Below are 18,046 nucleotides of genomic sequence, written 5' to 3'. Positions count from 1 at the left end.
CATCTTCGATGCTACAGTTTTGTTAGTGAACTACATCATATTTACACTGTTCTGTAACATTGTGTCCATCTGCTTATTTTGCAACTATAAAGCAATGTTGTCACACTGCCACCGGTCTGTACTGTTGCAACTTAATGGCCAAATGCAACATTTCATTACGTGGCCTCTGGTGTTGGTGCTGTGATGCAGCAGGCTGTAGCAATCACACTCCAAACTCATCACACATGGACACTTGTAAAAGAAGAGGTATGTTTTAACACAAACTACAGTATTTTCTTGAGCCTAACCTAGTTTTTCAGAAAGTGAAAGAAAAAAGTCACTGAAAGAGAAACTTATAATTATCAGATAAAGTGAAACAAGCTTCCACAGCAGACATAAACTGCAGGGCAATTATCTCTTGGCATCCAATATTGCCACGGCTGATGCGCCCAGGCACAGACACCAAAGGGCATCTTGTAAATATCTCTGCGATGGCAGCTTTATTGGACAAAATGACAATATTCGTTGCCCTGGGAATAGAATATGTTGCATGTGTCCTTATCTTCATGCCTTTACATGTATGTATGTATGTATGTATGTGTGTGTGTGTGTGTGTGTGTGTGTGTGTGTGTGTGTGTGTGTGTGTGGAAGGTTAATCTAGCAAACAGCTCACTCCCCAATCATCACATATGGACCAGGAGCGAGCAATGTAAACACTGTCAAAGATCCATGGCCTGCATTCTGTTGTACAGTACAGCATAGTTGTATCATAATTTTGTCTATGGATAAACAGGTTTCTGGGTTTAACAATAATGTCTTGTGTTGTTGCCACAGACATAACAATAATAGTTAATAAACCAAGTAAAAAACTAAATGAAGCTGACAAGAGCTTCTGATCAGATAAGCATGCAATAAGCACACAGCGCTGTTTGAAGCATCTGAGTGAATAACAACACTGTTATCTTCCTCCCAAGGACGGTCTCTGTGTGCAACATACAGCTGGAGTCACATCTACCAACACCAATCCACAGAGCTGCACCAAACGCGGCAGCAGAAAAATGACAGGCATCAAAGGACTAAAACAAAAAAGGCTGCCATTTGACTTTACACTGCTTTGGAAGAAGTTATATATAAATATATAAGCTCCTTCCCAGCCACACTTTTATTCCCTTTGCCCAGCATGTTTAATGCAGCATACATTTAGCATGCCGGGGCTTTGCTGCCAGCATGAAGAAAGAAAAAAAAAATCCCTAAAAACTGAATATTACATGAGTCTTTCCTTAAGAGATTATATGATTTGAAATGTGTTCAAATGTTTGCCTTCATTGAAGGTGAGTCTGTCTGAATTAGTTTTTTCCTCTGCGTGATAGTTTGCAACTGTACTGTGGCACAGAGTTTGTGCTGTTAACTCACTGCGTGCACTGAGGGCGAGTCACAACGTGATTTTTTGCAATTTATGGAACTATTCAGATTCTTTTTTTTTTAATCCAATGTGAAGCATTTTTCCTCTGATAGTCACCAGTGAGTGTTAGTTGCGCTGTTATGTGTTAGTTTTCATCGAAACAAAGATTCCCTGCGGCTTACTGCAGCAAAGTCTCAAATATGTCAACAGAGAAAATCATGTAGATGTGAAGATGTTTTCCTTAATTACAGTTAATGGGAAGTCATACTTAAATAATGTATCAGTGCCATTGATTTATATACTTAAAGTACTTTGGCCTCATTATTATTTTATTTTTGAATGTTGCTGCAGCTTTCACTTCTGCATGCAGAGTGTTAAAGGTCAAGCACACATGCAGAAAAGTGCACTGAAGACAGGGTAAAGGAAACCAGCTTTCTCAGCACACTGCGTTAGCTCGTGTAGTCCTTCGAGGTTCTGTCAAATCATTTCAACTAGTTAAGCAGCATTTTCACAGTTGAGCTGGAATCTTTAAGCCGCCTTTTGAGGAAATGGATTCAGATTTTTGGACACTCTGTAGTTTTGCTTTCTTGAATAGAAGATCACAGCCGGACTGGGAGGTGATTAGCTCAGCGTAGCACTTAGACTGGAAACCAGTAGGGAATGTTGCTTGGCTATTTGTGAAGTTTAAAGAGATCTGGCCACTAACAACACCTCCAAATATATTTTATCACATTAACATAATATGCAAATGAAAGATTCTTCTTTGTTTTCCAGTGATTTCTCTTCAACAGCAGCACAGAGTGACTTTTTAAAATCTCTTCCTAAATCTTACACTGATACTAGTGGACAGTTTCTACAGAGCTCTTGGGTTAAAAAAGGCAACTTTTAAGGCTGTGTGTTGAACTCATCTCTGGGACACAGAAAATTATCCTTAAGCCTAAAACGATGAAATGATAAACTATCAGCATTTGTGGAAATCATAGCAAGCTGACAGGCCAGCTTTCTTAACTTTGAAATTACCACCAGTAATGGGGGGCATCTGAAAGTCACTGTGTACCAACACATATGGATCAGTATTTACGGTTTGATTCTCATCATCCACTGGAGCACATATTAGGTGTCATCAGGAGGCTGGACCACAGACCACAGCATCCCCACAGACACAGCAGCCAGGGCAACAGAAGAGCACAGGCCCTGAGTTAATGTGGCTATCCCAGCTGTTCATTATCAAAGCCAAGAAGACACCTAAAGACTGCTCCAGGCTCTCCAGGAGAGAAGAAGTCTACTCTAACATTACGGTACAGTCTGTGAATTACTGGAAACCTTGAAAGCTTTAGAACGTTTTAGAAAAAAAAATAGCAATTAGATTGATTTGGAAAAGGGCAGGTGCAAAACTTATTTAGGAAAGACGTGACAGTACGATAAATTTGGGCAAACCATAACAGGAAGATTACACCAGAGCTGTTTCAGTCTTGTACGGGAAGTCTGAAGCAGTTTGTGGAGGTCCATCTAAAAGGTGCAGTCTACCAGACTGAGCTGCTAGATTTAAAAAGAGAGAAAGATGTGAGATGAAATAGCAGTAAAGTAGTTGTTTCCTTCCTGATATTTGGGCAAACAGATGCCTTTGAAATAACATGAATATTCTGAAGCAGGTTTTACTGATATCAAAACAAGTTTACCAATCCGCTGAATAAGACCAGTGCAAACACACTACTGATTTCAAAAAGACAATATTTTTTAAAACAAACTGGGTTCTATCGTTCATCTGTGTATCAGGACACTTTCATCCAGGATGAAAACCCTTGTTAAACCTGTGCATCCTCCACCACACAGTAGCTCCCCTGGCAAACCTTCTCTTCTCCTTGTTCCTTTCTCCTCTAGATGCTTTTTAGAAATGAAGACAGTCTTTAAGATGGTGCAATAAGATTGATTTCCAGGTCACAGGCAGGAGGACAGGCAGTACAAGTAATGGGAAAAAGCCTTTGTTCCACATTTATATTTTCCCTGTAAGTCTGCCTATTTTCCTGGTTTTAGTCTCTGCCCATATTGGATTCATTTGTACTATATGGACCAATTACCTGTTTACCCCTTCTACCAATAAAAAGGTATTTTCCTCCAGTCCTGTGTCTCTGTGTTGCTGCATTTGAGTCCTCGGTTCTCATCATCTAGATGTTATAAAAACTGAAGAATTTATGATCAGTGAAATTTTATGAGACAGAAAACATTTTAAAACATTTTATATAAAAAAAAAAAAAAAAAATTTTTTTTAAATCATAAAATGAGATGAAATGTTTTTGTGTAGTTCTTGCATTACAGTGAAGCTACTGATGCGCTGCAGGAAACACTTTTACAGTCCGTGCACTCGACAACACTACAAATTCTGACGACTGAAGCTGAAGCATACACTGTTGGCTCCAGACTTACTGTTGAACCTGCAGAAAAAAAGAACTGCATGTGAATTTTGTCCATTCTCATTATGTACTGCGAGCAGCATAATGTGTTGAAAACATCCACTAGTGATCGTATTTTTTCCCAGATCAACAAGAAACTCAGATTACTAATTTTAATGGACAATTTGTATTCCGGTGTGAGTCATTAAGTCAAAGAAAGGTGAAAAAAAGCTCAACTTTATTTATTTCATAAGGACCCTGTTAGAACATTTCTCAGTCCAACCACACACAACCACGCAGCAATTCATCCTAATCAGAAAAAGTCTAAGGTTGTGTTTCCATAGAAATGTGACATTGTTGCCATGCTACAACGCTCGCCAGAGTGACAAAATACTATTTTTGTCCTTAATGGCATAACTGCTGTCCAGTGGCCTGGAAATATCCTCCTCCTTATAAACACCTTTGTTTTATATTTATGTTTTTTAAACAATGCTCACATAACTGTGCAGACTTATAATGACTGATACCTGCTAGGTGACAATAATTTATAAAATCATTTTAAAAAATTACATGACACAAGTCCACAAGGAAAGCTGCAATAATGCCAACTACACTATATTATCAAAAGTATTCACTCGTCTGCCTTCACACACACACACGAACTTGAGTGACATCCCATTCTTAACCCACAGGGTTTAATATGATGTCGGCCCACCGTTTGCAGCTATAACAGCTTCAACTCTTCTGGGAGGCATTCCACAAGGTTTAGGAGTGTTTATGGGAATTTCTGACCATTCTTCCAGAAGTGTAATTGTGAGGTCAGAGGTCATGTTGGATGAGAAGGCCTGGCTCACTGTCTCCACTCTAATTCATCCCAAAGATGTTCTACCGGGTTGAGATCAGGACTCTGTGCAGGCCAGTCAAGTTCTTCCACACCAAACTCCCTCATCCATGTCTTTATGGAGCTGCTCTGTGCACTGGTGCACAACCAAAGTGTCTTGGTACGCTGAAGCATTAAGAGTTCCTTTCACTGGAACTAAGGAGCTAAGTCCAACTCCTGAAAAACACCCCCACACCATAATCCCCCCTCCACCAAACTTTACACTTGGCACAATGCAGATGGTTCTCCTGGCAACCACCAAACCCAGACTCCTCCCTCAGGTTGGCAGATGGAGAAGTGTGATTCATCCCTCCAGAGAACACGTCTCCACTGCTCTAGAGTCCAGTGGCGGCGTGCTTTACACCACTGCATCCGATGGTTTGCGTTGTGCTTGGTAATGTAAGGCTTGGATGCAGCTGCTCAGCCATGGAAACCCATTCCATGAAGCTCTCTAGTGTTCACAGTGTTCTTGAATTAATCTGAAGGCCACATGAATTTTGGATTTTCTGTAGCGACTGATTCTGCAGAAATTTGGTGACCTCTGTGCACAATGCGCCTTAGCATCCGCGCACAACTGGACTTGTTGCACATGTGGCATCCTATCACGGTACCATGCTGGAATTCACTGAGCTCCTGAGAGCGACCCATTCCTTCACTAACGTTTGTAGAAGCAGTCTGCATGCCTAGGTGCTTGGTTTATACACCTGTGGAAGTGGAAGTGATTGGAATACCTGAATTCAAGGATTTGGTTGGATGGATGGATGGAATAAATCAGTAGAAGGGAGATACGTTCTACCTGCTGTGGAGCTGTGACAAATCGTCACCTTCATTCAGTATTCCCTAAACTGACAAAGAGCAAAGAACCACAGCAGGCGAGGTAACCAGGAGGAAATATGAAGTGCAACTAATATGAATGAATAATTCTTTTAACGCTAAATAACCTTTAATTTGACAACTTGGATACTTTTTTATTAATATTTGATAAAAAAATATTTTTTGTTGGCTTTTAAAGAGTATTAAGAGTATCTCAGAAGTTTAACAGGTCACAAAATGTGGCACTTACTGTATAGTAGAATCGAACATGAAAAGTTGCAGCCATCATTTCTGGTAAATGCACAATTTGCCAGGATCAATAAGAAACACTCAAAATTCAAACAATACACAAAGAAGTACAAAGTGTAACATAATATAATAGTATCTAAACTGACACACAGTGAATGAACTGACATAACTAAATACATTTGGAAATATACGGAGCATCCCGTTAGTTCAGGAAAAGGCTGCACTCAGCTACAATCCCAGCAGATCTGCTGCTCTCAGTGTTAGCCCACATGGCCTGAAGGCTTAGCCGACACCCTTCTGCACATTCAGAGGCAAATACCATCTCGTAAGCTGTTCTAGCCTACCCACAGTAGTTCCTGCTGTCACTGGAAGCCTCCTTGCAACCCGTTTCCCTCCCTGCACTTTCCTGTTTCTGACTTAATCAATATCATATCTGCTGTCACTGATGCTCTGTTCTCTGCTGTGCTGGGGTCTTGCCATTGCTGCCCCCACCTGCGGCTTTCCACCTGCAGCCATGGAAGGGAGGACAGGTCCCAGAACAGAAATTTTATAGTAGTGATCTTGATTGACCAATCATCATGCTGTCATTTATAATATAGTCTCAGTAACCCCTGAGACTATATTATAAACATAACTTTGTCTAAACTAAATGATGTGCTTTGACACACAGTTTGGAGTCCCTTACAGTGAGATGCAGTTATCTGCTGTTATGACCAATCAAAGAACTTGTTGCAGTTTGTTAGAGAGCCATCAAATCTGTTCTTTGATGATTGAATACTGATTTTCTTCTATAACAAACAGGACTTACAACTAAAAACAGAGCTGTTATGTGGTACATTTAATCACCAAATAAACCTCCAAACAACACACACTAATGAGCCTTCACCAGCACCACAATGCTTGTATAATTGGTCACGATAGGTGAAGGATCTGATGTGCTTCCCCCTCTGGGTTTAGCAAAAGATCAAAGGTAGCATTTAAAGAAACGATCTCTTGCTGATAAGCCGCTCGGGACCGACTGAACTAATTATTCTCTATGATCTGCACTGAAGTGGCTTGCAGTAGCAGCAAAGGCTTTTCACCTGTAAGGAAGGAAGTGAGCTTCTTTTAAGTCTTTTATTCTGCTTGCATAGACCAGCTCAACCAAGCACAAATGAAACAGACGACTGAAAATGACTGGTCCCAAAAAAATAAGACAATCAACACAGCCTGTGCTCCTCTTTAAAATATCATAAAAGGAGGAGAATATTAATACCTTCAAAGCTATTCCACAAGAGCTTTGACACAGTTTGTGTAAATATTTAAAGCGTGTAGCTTCTGGAAAAAACTTCAGTGCTTATACATTAAGGACTTGTCACACCTTGTCACATAAAACAAAGGTTTGTGGGACTGCCCTGTTTCATCTGCGAAATGCTGTCAAAATTAGAAACAGAACGTCTCACCGAAAACACATCCATGGATTTGTCAACTTTAGGCTCGACTGTTTATTTACCTCCATGTTCCATTAGCTCTCCAAAGAGCCTTCAGATCCCTATAAAATCCCAAACAGATAACACGATCCTTCTCCTTAAAGTAGATACAAAGCTCTTAATGAGCGAAGCTCAGTCAAATGTATAAGTACCACACTATCCAAATAGCTCACTTCGCTCTCAGAGTTCAGGCTTACTTGTGGTTCCTCGAGTTCCCAAAAGTAGAAGGAGAGGCAGAGCCTTCAGCTACCATCAGTCTGCTCTCATTACAACTGTTGGTGAGCTTTCATGTTAGAGAGGCTTGTTTTGTTACCTTTTAACAAAAAGGGTGTATTTAATGTAGTTTCAGTGCCAACATTCAAGTCAAACAGTGGCCAACACATTAAAATCAAAAACTAAAGTAAAATGAATGTGCCAGAGAGAGAGAGAGAGAGAGAGAGAGACAGAGAGAGAGAGAGAGACAGAGACAGAGACAGAGAGAGAGAGAGAGAGAGACAGAGACAGAGACAGAGAGAGAGAGAGAGACAGAGAGAGACAGAGACAGAGACAGAGAGAGACAGAGACAGAGAGAGACAGAGAGACAGAGAGAGACAGAGAGAGACAGAGAGACAGAGACAGAGAGAGAGAGAGACAGAGACAGAGAGAGAGAGAGAGACAGAGAGAGAGAGAGAGAGACAGAGAGAGAGAGAGAGACAGAGAGAGAGAGAGAGAGAGCTTGAATTATTTGGTTCCTCAGGTTGGAAGAACATATCTACACCTTTTCTGTGAGTCAGAAAATGACAGTAAAATATATGTAGAAGGAATTTTTGCCCAAGCGTCAGAATGTGAGGAGCTGGAGGGAGAATATGTTAGCTTAATTTTAGGGCTAGCTCATTTGACTGACCCTGACCAATCCCTTAGTTATGCTGCTACAGGCTCAGGCCGCTGTGAAACCTCTCCTCCACTCACCTCTCCTTCACTCTCCTCACATTTAGAAGCCAGCATTACTGTACGTGTCATTAACTTAACACTAACTTGTGTCTTCTTTTTTCCCGTAATGTGCGCCTTGTCCTCTCCCCCTAAGTGTTTAAATATCCCTGGCTCCAAAGCTGCACATTCCTGTCCTACAGCGACCTGCACAAATATGGAGTTATTTAGTTTGAGTCTTCTTTACTTTGTTTGCTTGTCCCTCACTTCAGCCATGGACACAGATGTTGTCCTCCCTGAACGTGGTTCTGTTGGAGACATGTTCCTGTTAGTTCTCTCCAATATTGTCAGGTGTTGCTCTCTGTTGGGTTGTTGAATTTCTCTCTGTGGTATGTTAAAGTCTTTGCCTTGCAGGCTAACGTACCCTCAGATGACTGTTATTGTAACCTGACACCATATGAGTAAAATTGAATTTAGCTGGCTGTCTAATCTTAGCCAAGAGCTTGTCAGTGTTACCTGGCCAGGTGGAAGATAGTGCTCCTTTTAAACCTCTGCAAGAAAGCTTCATTAAAACCACATGACAGAGACAAACTCCACATTAAACTTAATACAGTGGACTGTAATTACCATGCCATCTGAATCTGGTTTAAATATCGACACCTGAGATTTACAGGATCATTGCAGGTCATGCAATTTTAACTAATGTTATTCAAAACATGTTTCTTTGATTTGACTGATATATCTGCTGCTGGCAGTAGAAGAAGGTAACGACAGGAGATAAGGAAAAGAAAGATTTGCAATTACACTGCAAATCTTATGGAAATATGGAAAGAGTAACTTGACATACAAGAAAAAGTATGAAAAATAAAATCAGTGATTCACTGAGTCGAAGAAATATTATGAAAGTGGTCAAGGACGCTCTCTAATCTATGAGGAAACTTAAAGGTATCTTCAGTTAGAAAGCACTCGCGGTGAATGCGAGCCACAAATATGTCAGAGCAAAGAGAAAAACATGCAGAGGGTCACTGAAGGAAGCTCTAAATCGAATCGTGAACAATTTTGTGCTTTTTCTCACATTTTCAACAGCTCTTTAACTTTGAATGCCAAACAAGAATCAATAATTTCAAGTAAACACAACCCTCTAGTTGTAATAATTCAATGCCACACGCCTGATTCTCTCATAACAAAGCAGGCACTTTGTGCGAGGTCTCCCAAATTTTACCTCTGAAGAAGGGCTGTCAAAAGAGAGATTTGATTCATGACAGAATGCTGACAAGCTTCATTGTTTAAGGAGACAGAAAGTCATAAATGGAGATGAGCCATCAATAATTCACTTTAATGGCCCCTGATGGAAACTTCTCGCTTCTGTCAACCTCCTGCCAGGTAGGTCGGTAAGCAACTGAACAACTGGGATTCTGTGTTTTGCTCAAGGACTCTTCTCTCAGCACTGGGCCATGAACCCACTTGCCCTCCGATTCACCGACTCATTGGTAGCCGAAATGAACTGAGCTTGTGGCATTTAAGAGTCCATGTTTCCAAGTGAGCAATCTCACTGCTGCCAGCCTCTATTGAGATTTGATTCCTCTCAGTGATGCATGCCTTTCCTCCTTCTGCCCAAGAAACAAATGAAATGTGAAATAACCCATCTCACCGGAGTCAAATTTTAAATGAAAATGAACAGGAAAGCAGATCTTCGTGTGTGCGTGCGTGTGTGTGTGGGGAGGAAAGTGTGGGGGTAACTCAGTGTTTGAAAGAGGCTGATGGTGATGAGTTCCCATTGTAGATACTTATTTGCTATCTAGGGACAAAACTATGAACACCATAAAACCAGCTGTTTTGGAGTTAGGACTTAGATTAACGATTAGTTACTCCACATTTAGATAGAATAGATGATGTCATCAGGCACAGATGTGTTATGGATGTGGTTAATTTAGGCCTACAAGGAATGGAGAATAGTGAGTGTCTTCTAAGTGGGGATAAGACACTAATAAGACATCTTTGGGAAGAAATTTATCTTTCATCTCTACATTATGCTTTCAGATACCATCATTCATATTTTACACTTTAGGTTATTCAATGATACATGGTCTATATTAACTGTTGGAGGACGGTTTTACTATCATCATTTAATCATGTTGCCCTATCAAGATTCCTCACAGATTCTCTCGTACACTTGGTGTTTCAATGGGACACAGAGACGCTGTACAGGTTCAATGCAGGAACCTAAAGTTTGAATGCAAACACAAATAAACTGGGAGGATTATCCCTGCATTTAGGCGCTTCTTGGATGGGCAGATTTTGTGAGCTGGGAAGTCAATCAGCCACATTCACCTGCTTTTAAGTCACAATGCGAAACCATGAGCATTACAAAGCCAGCGCTCAGTGTTTAGACAGCACACAGACAGCCGGTTCCAGCATATTTTTACTTTACCCGAGTTCTTATCAGGATTACTGGTGATAAATAACTTTTCTAAACAATCCAGGTCACCTGATGTGCAGGCCAACCAACAGTCACAACCTGATACTTAACAATAGATTAAATGCAAGGAAAACATGTAATTGCAATACTTTAAGTTAAAGCATTTCTCATAGTGAAATAAACATTTTAAGTGAGCAGGTGAGGGAAACCTTTAATAATGTGCATTACTTACTGATGCGCTAATTAGCAATGTGTTCATGTTGAGTAAGCTAGTTAGCCATGCGGAAGTGCCTGTGTGTTTTGTTGAAAACTGTAATACTGAGAGCCTGTTTAGATAAAATGCAAACTGGAAATAGATCATACCAATTAAGTCAGTTTTTTTGTTCATGATCCAGTCATCATCTGTGGTAAAAGCATTTTCTTTCTATGTGTTTTATGTTCCCAAAAACGGGGGTATAAACTGAAACCACGGCCCAAAAGCGGACAGAAAAACTACAAGCCTCTCATACAGTCCTTAGCCTGAAGTCCAGTGTCAAATCCACAAGATTATATTCCTTATTAATCACTTCATTCACCCTCCCAAGCATGATTTTCTGGGGGATATTTTAAAACATCTGTCTTATTTATTGGTACAGTTTTACCATATTCTTTTATTTTCTCCATCCAGAGTTTTTGTGTCTGCAGTCTGAAATGGAGAGAAAATTGTGCTTCTTGGGTTTGCAGGAAAGCCATGATTTGAGCCAAGGCCAGATTATTTCATGAAAACACACAATCTTCCATCATTTAAGGAGTTTCAAAATGACAAACAGCCTACAAATAACTAACATTTGCAGTACTTAGACCCCAACACCCCAGCCGACTATAAACCACCCTCAGGTGTTTGGTACTATAATAATGAATCTTTTTAACTTTCAGGACCATATCTTGGAACTAAAACCTTTCTGTAACAGCAGAAGTGATAGCTAGATCTGAAGAAGCCAATAAAGAAAAAGAGTTTCCCCAGATCAAAGCAGAAATCCTTAAGGAGCGCAAAATTGGTGCAAATTGCTGTGGCATGACTTGAAACTCAACCAACTCAGAGCAGTAAAGAGGAAGAGGATGCATCATTACAGGAAAGAGTGGAGAGAGAGAGAGGGGGGACAGCAAATGTTAATGTGTCTGTCTGTATCCATGTTTAGGATTTTGCTGTTTTGCATTTTTTGCGCTCTCTAGGACTGAACTTCCAATAAATACAATGTAGTAATAGTAAAATGTATGAAAGGTATGCAGTGTGTGTGAGTTCAGTGAGTGTGGAAGAGCAGAGTAACAGACAAAGATTTAGAGAGGAGAAATTAGGTCTTCCTACCTCGTGTAGCTTCACTCTCACTTTGTTGTATGCCTTCAGCCAGCGAACTTTGGCTGGAGAGCAGGGTGGAGGACCATCTTCGGAAAAACTAAGAAAGACCAAGAAAGGACAAATGTTTGGACACAGATAAGACTGAAATTAATCAGTCCAAAATTAATGTTGATTTCTAGGCTAAATCTGGTCAGTCAGTCATGGCCTTTATTTAACTCAAAAATACTCGACTGTGTTTAGTCTCGATTTAGCCCAGTTTGAGCATCTGTTTTGTAGTCCTTAGAGTAGTCCTAAGAGTTTTGTAGTCCTAAGAGATCAAAGACAATAGGGTCACATCCCATCAGGAAAAAACTCATTGAAGGATTAAAGAGTCCTTTTCAGGTTGATGGAAATGCATATATAAGATATTTTCAACAACCTGAAAAAATAATTTTTACCTATTACTTCCCAACCAAATCTGGCAACCCATCTTTTTGATGTCATGGTTATTGGATGGGAATTAAAAACACCTGGAGATCCAACTAGTTTCCAGCTTGCCAGTACTGATGGTCTTTGTCACCGTTTTGTTACTGAGAGCCAATAATTCCCACTGGCATGTCACAAACTAAATGTTGTATATAGAGATAGACAATATGGTTAAGAAAAAGCTCAGTGACCTAAAATATTTTTTTTAACTATGAAAAATGCAAACCCACATACCAGATTTTTGTCTGACTCTTATTATTGTAGTTGTCCAAGGTTGGTTTAGGAAGGAAGCCCGAAGAATCCTTTAAATCTTTCTTAGAACCGGGCTCTGGTAGTGCATACACCTCTTTCTCAACATCTTCCTCTTCCTTGTTCCAGTTGGACGGCTGGCTCTGGAGAGGAGGATGAAGCTTACTGGGGTGGCAGGACTCTAGATGTCGGCGCTCGTCAGGCTCAGAGCTCAGCTGGGAGCTGACTGGGCTGAGGTTACCTGATGAATCAAAGTGACTGCTGTCTGGTGGGCTGTGGACAGAAATATTGCACTTTAAAGGCTGAATGATATAGGAAGGAAACTACTGTAAAAGTTAAGGTTTTATTCCAAAATTCAATACAGAAATCTGCCATTTGCAAGTTAAGATAAATAAAAAAATAAGTGTGGACATTTTATTTGCTGTGATGGAAAAAATAAATTTCAATTGTTGATGGCAGACATTATTTTGGAATGAAACATCAAAGGGTCATAGGAAACTCTTAATCATCAGATGCAAAGAACATCATGCACAACAAGGAAAACTAAGAGGGTTCGGTAGGATAAGCTGATTAATTAAATAATTTCAGTAAAGGGTCGTGTAACATTCATATCAAGAGAGGTTCCACTGAGACTGCAAAGTCGATAGTCATCACTATCTACCACAGCAACTTCATGCATTTGTGGGTGACATTTATCATTTTTGCTAATTTTGTGATTTGCCTTTTCCATGTTTTTAGCCTTTTGCTAGCTCTTCTCTGACACCACCACCTATTAAAGACTGCACACCTTTTAAGAGCATGTGTGGTCATACTGCAAGTTTAAAGTGATAGGGATAAAACTGATAACCTGACATAGATCATAAATCACTGACTGAAAAGCTGGAAGACCAAGACTGTTAATGAGGAAGCTGGCTCTGTGCTTTAACTGGCATGATTTACTTTCTCTTTGTGTATAAGCCAAACTACTTCTCCTTGTTCCTTTTATTTCCAAGTCCAGCCTGCCTCCATGGTGTGCACTGTAACACCATGATAAATCTATAAGTTTGATTCACATAAACAAATTGGCTAAGGCTTGGAAATAATTCAGGGAGCTGCAGAGGACAGAGAAAGGAGGGGCTTTATAACCACCTTACCAGTGAAAAGGTAATAAATAAGGGCCGCCGGTTTCTTCATTCATTAGGGCCCGAGCACGAACTGTGCGAAGGCCCTATTGTAATTGCTTCGTTTATTAGGGCCCGAGCACGAACTGTGCGAAGGCCCTATTGTAATTGCTTCGTTTATTATTATTTTTTTTTTTTTTTTTTTTTTTTTTTTTATTATTATTATTATTATTATTATTATTCAGGCAAATGAATTGGCTTTTTGGGGGCTTTATCATATTCAAAAACTCATGAAACTTTGCACATGCGTCACACCTGGTGAAAATTTAAGTATTTTAATGGGCTCGGGCAAGGGCGCGCCCAAATGGCTCGCTAGCGCCCCCTAAACTGGAGCCCCACCGCTGTGTTTCACGTACATGAATGAAACTTCATACACATGTATATCATGTCCAGGCGCACAAAAAATCCTCTTGGAGCCATGCCCTAAACCCAACAGGAAGTCCGCCATTTTGAATTAATTATGCAAATTTGGCGATTTGCAGCCCTCACACTTTTTCTAATAACTCAGAGGTTTTAGACGTTATCATCTTCATATTTGGTTTGTCTAACCTACACCCCCAGGGGAATCTAAATCTCGAAAATGGTGAGTTTTTGCCAAGGGGGAGGGGTCCTTATGCCCCTTTGAACTTTGATCATTCGCCATGAAAATATGATTGCCTCTCATTCATACCTACATGATCCAATGTGCATCAAACTTCTCCAGTAGGATGAGGGTGCCCCCCTGAACACATACATATGACAATATTTAATATCAGTCGCAGCGCCACCTAGTGGGAACAGGAAATGTCATATTTTACACTTGGAGGTCCAGCTCCAAGGTGGTTTAGCAGAACCATCTCAAATTTCACCTGGAAAGCCTTAAGAAGTTGGACTTACTGTGTTTTCAAAACTGTGAGTTTTTGACAAAAGGGCGTGACCCTTATGGGACGGCAAAGTTCGATGATTCGCCATGAACACAAAAATGGCTGTAACTCTAAGCCAACTTGCCCAATCTGGCTCAAACTTCAGTGGTGTGATAAGCATGCTGCCCTGAACACATTCATATGCATAAAGTCCATAAACGTTAGAGCGCCGCCTAGTGGCAGCTCGGAATATCTTAAAATAGCATGTTTTTTGAGTAGCCCCGGAGCTACGTTTTATCTACATGTATGAAAATGTACAGGCTCATGTAACATACTAAGACGTACAAAAAAGTCTCTTGGACCCATACCCCAAACCCTACAGGAAGTCGGCCATCTTCAATTGAAGGTGTCAATTTTTGCGATTTCCACGCCTGCTATTTGAACGAACTCGTCCTAGGGCATTTCACCCACTGACACCAAATTGGCTCCAGATCATCTACACAAGTAGCCCATCAAATATTGTGGAAATCTTTACAAAATATTAAACGGCCTTGTCACACCAGGCCATTAAATTTGGCCTTTGTTTTTCTCCCTCACCACCAAAATTGTTTGTGCACTTGTTCGCACATGCTTTGTCTGATCAGGCTGAAAATTTAATCACTCATGTACACACCCAGGCTGAATCCATAACTACAGATTCAAGACTGTAGGCGCAATAGCGCCCCCTACAGAAGCAAATGAAAATTTGTATGACCGTCCACAGAATTAGTTTTGCTCTGAAATACATGAAATATCTTTCACCATTCCTTACAAAATCCTCATCTATTTGATAAGCCTCCTGCCCTGAACACATTGATATGCATAAAGTCCATAAACGTTAGAGCGCCCCCTACTGGCAGCTTTAAATATCATAATATACCATGTTTTTTAGCTAGCCCCTGAGTTACATTTTATCTACAGCTCTGAAATTTTGCACACTCATGTAACATCCTAAGACATACAAAAAAGTCTCTTGGAGCCATACTCCAAACCCTACAGGAAGTCCAGCATCTTCAATTGAACGTGTCAATTTTTGCCATTTTCAGGCCTGCTATTTGAATGAACTCCTCCTAGGGCATTTCACCCAGTGAGACCAAATTGGCTCCACATCATCTAGACAAACAGCCCATCAAAAAAGTCAATCAGACCCATGCCCTATTTTGCATGCTGGAGCCGTGACCACAACCCCAAATATTCCATTGCGTCTATGCCGAGAGCAAAAGATACCTTTTCCTATAAAAGAATTCAACTTTCTAGAGACCCATCACGATCACAAAACCTCCGAGTGCGGCACGGGTCGACGAGCGCCACAGGTCGACGCGCGCGGAGTGCGAGGGCCCGATATCACCGCTTGCGGTTTTAATTATTATTATTTTTTTTTTTTTTTTTTAGGGCCCGAGCACGAACTGTGCGAAGGCCCTATTGTAATTGCTTCGTTTATTATTATTATTTTTTTTTTTTTTTTTTTTATTATTATTATTCAGGCAAATGAATTGGCTTTTTGGGGGCTTTATCATATTCAAAAACTCATGAAACTTTGCACATGCGTCACACCTGGTGAAAATTTAAGTATTTTAATGGGCTCGGGCAAGGGCGCGCCCAAATGGCTCGCTAGCGCCCCCTAAACTGGAGCCCCACCGCTGTGTTTCACGTACATGAATGAAACTTCATACACATGTATATCATGTCCAGGCGCACAAAAAATCCTCTTGGAGCCATGCCCTAAACCCAACAGGAAGTCCGCCATTTTGAATTAATTATGCAAATTTGGCGATTTGCAGCCCTCACACTTTTTCTAATAACTCAGAGGTTTTAGACGTTATCATCTTCATATTTGGTTTGTCTAACCTACACCCCCAGGGGAATCTAAATCTCGAAAATGGTGAGTTTTTGCCAAAGGGGAGGGGTCCTTATGCCCCTTTGAACTTTGATCATTCGCCATGAAATTTTGATTGCCTCTCATTCATACCTACATGATCCAATGTGCATCAAACTTCTCCAGTAGGATGAGGGTGCCCCCCTGAACACATACATATGACAATATTTAATATCAGTCGCAGTGCCACCTAGTGGGAACAGGAAATGTCATATTTTACACTTGGAGGTCCAGCTCCAAGGTGGTTTAGCAGAACCATCTCAAATTTCACCTGGAAAGCCTTAAGAAGTTGGACTTACTGTGTTTTCAAAACTGTGAGTTTTTGACAAAAGGGCGTGACCCTTATGGGACGGCAAATTTCGATGATTCGCCATGAACACAAAAATGGCTGTAACTCAAAGCCAACTTGCCCAATCTGGCTCAAACTTCAGTGGTGTGATAAGCATGCTGCCCTGAACACACTCATATGCATAAAGTCCATAAACGTTAGAGCGCCGCCTAGTGGCAGCTCGGAATATCTTAAAATAGCAAGTTTTTTGAGTAGCCCCGGAGCTACGTTTTATCTACATGTATGAAAATGTACATGCTCATGTAGCATACTAAGACGTACAAAAAACTCTCTTGGACCCATACCCTAAACCCTACAGGAAGTCGGCCATCTTCAATTGAAGGTGTCAATTTTTGCGATTTCCACGCCTGCTATTTGAACGAACTTGTCCTAGGGCATTTCACCCAGTGACACCAAATTGGCTCCAGATCATCTACACAAGTAGCCCATCAAAAGTTATTCAGGGTTTTGTAGAATATTGAACGGTGTTGCCATGGCAACCCTCTGAATTTGGACTTTTTTCAATTTCAAATTCACAGAGATTCTAAACATCAGCCCCTGGGCTGTGCTTTCTCTATGTACCTGAAAATGTGCCTGCTGATGTAAGATGCTAACATCTACAAAAAACTCTCTTGGACCGATAGCCCAAACCCAACAGGAAGTCAGCCACGTTTACTTTAAAGTGTCATTTTTGCAGCATTTTTCGCCTTTTTCAGGCCTTTTTGCCTCAACTCCTCCTAGGGCATTTGACCCAGTGAGACCAAAATGGCTCCAGATCATCCACACAAGTAGCCCATCAAAAGATATTCATGGTTTTGTAGAATATTGAACGGTGTTGCCGTAGCAACCCTCTGAATTTGGACTATTTTTACATTTCAGGCCCAGATAGGTTCTAAACATCAGCCCCAGGGCAGTGCTTGGTCTGTGTACCTGAAATCGTGCATGCTGAAGTAACATCCTAACACGTACAAAAAAGTCTCTTGGACCGATAGCCGAAATCCAACAGGAAGCCTGACATGTTCTAATTAAGGTGTCATTTTTGCAGCATTTTTCACATTTTTCAGGCCTGCTATTTGAATCATCTTCTACTACAGCTTTTCATCCAGTCACACCAAAATGGCTCCAGATCATCTACACAAGTAGCCCATCAAAAGATATTCATGGTTTTGTAGAATATTGAACGGTGTTGCCGTAGCAACCCTCTAAATGTGGGATTTTACTAATATACCACAGTGCACCAAATT

The 18,046-nt window shown here is 40.6% G+C and overlaps 1 protein-coding gene across 1 annotated transcript in view; it reads right to left on the bottom strand.

The window, feature by feature from the left end:
• Positions 1 to 18,046, bottom strand: part of unc13ba (unc-13 homolog Ba (C. elegans)) — a 187,428-nt gene that overhangs the window by 108,454 nt on the left and 60,928 nt on the right. Inside the window, exons 10-11 of the mRNA XM_030723400.1 lie at positions 12,543 to 12,830; positions 11,853 to 11,940 (exon numbers count right to left, since the gene is read on the bottom strand). Of these exons, the coding sequence (XP_030579260.1) occupies positions 11,853 to 11,940; positions 12,543 to 12,830 (376 nt within the window). The remainder of the gene's footprint in view (positions 1 to 11,852; positions 11,941 to 12,542; positions 12,831 to 18,046) is intronic.

This window comes from Archocentrus centrarchus, unplaced genomic scaffold, assembly GCF_007364275.1.
Source record: "Archocentrus centrarchus isolate MPI-CPG fArcCen1 unplaced genomic scaffold, fArcCen1 scaffold_26_ctg1, whole genome shotgun sequence".
Lineage (NCBI taxonomy): Eukaryota > Metazoa > Chordata > Actinopteri > Cichliformes > Cichlidae > Archocentrus > Archocentrus centrarchus.
Note: the sequence above shows the minus strand (reverse complement) of the source record. Positions and strands in the feature narration are given on the sequence as shown.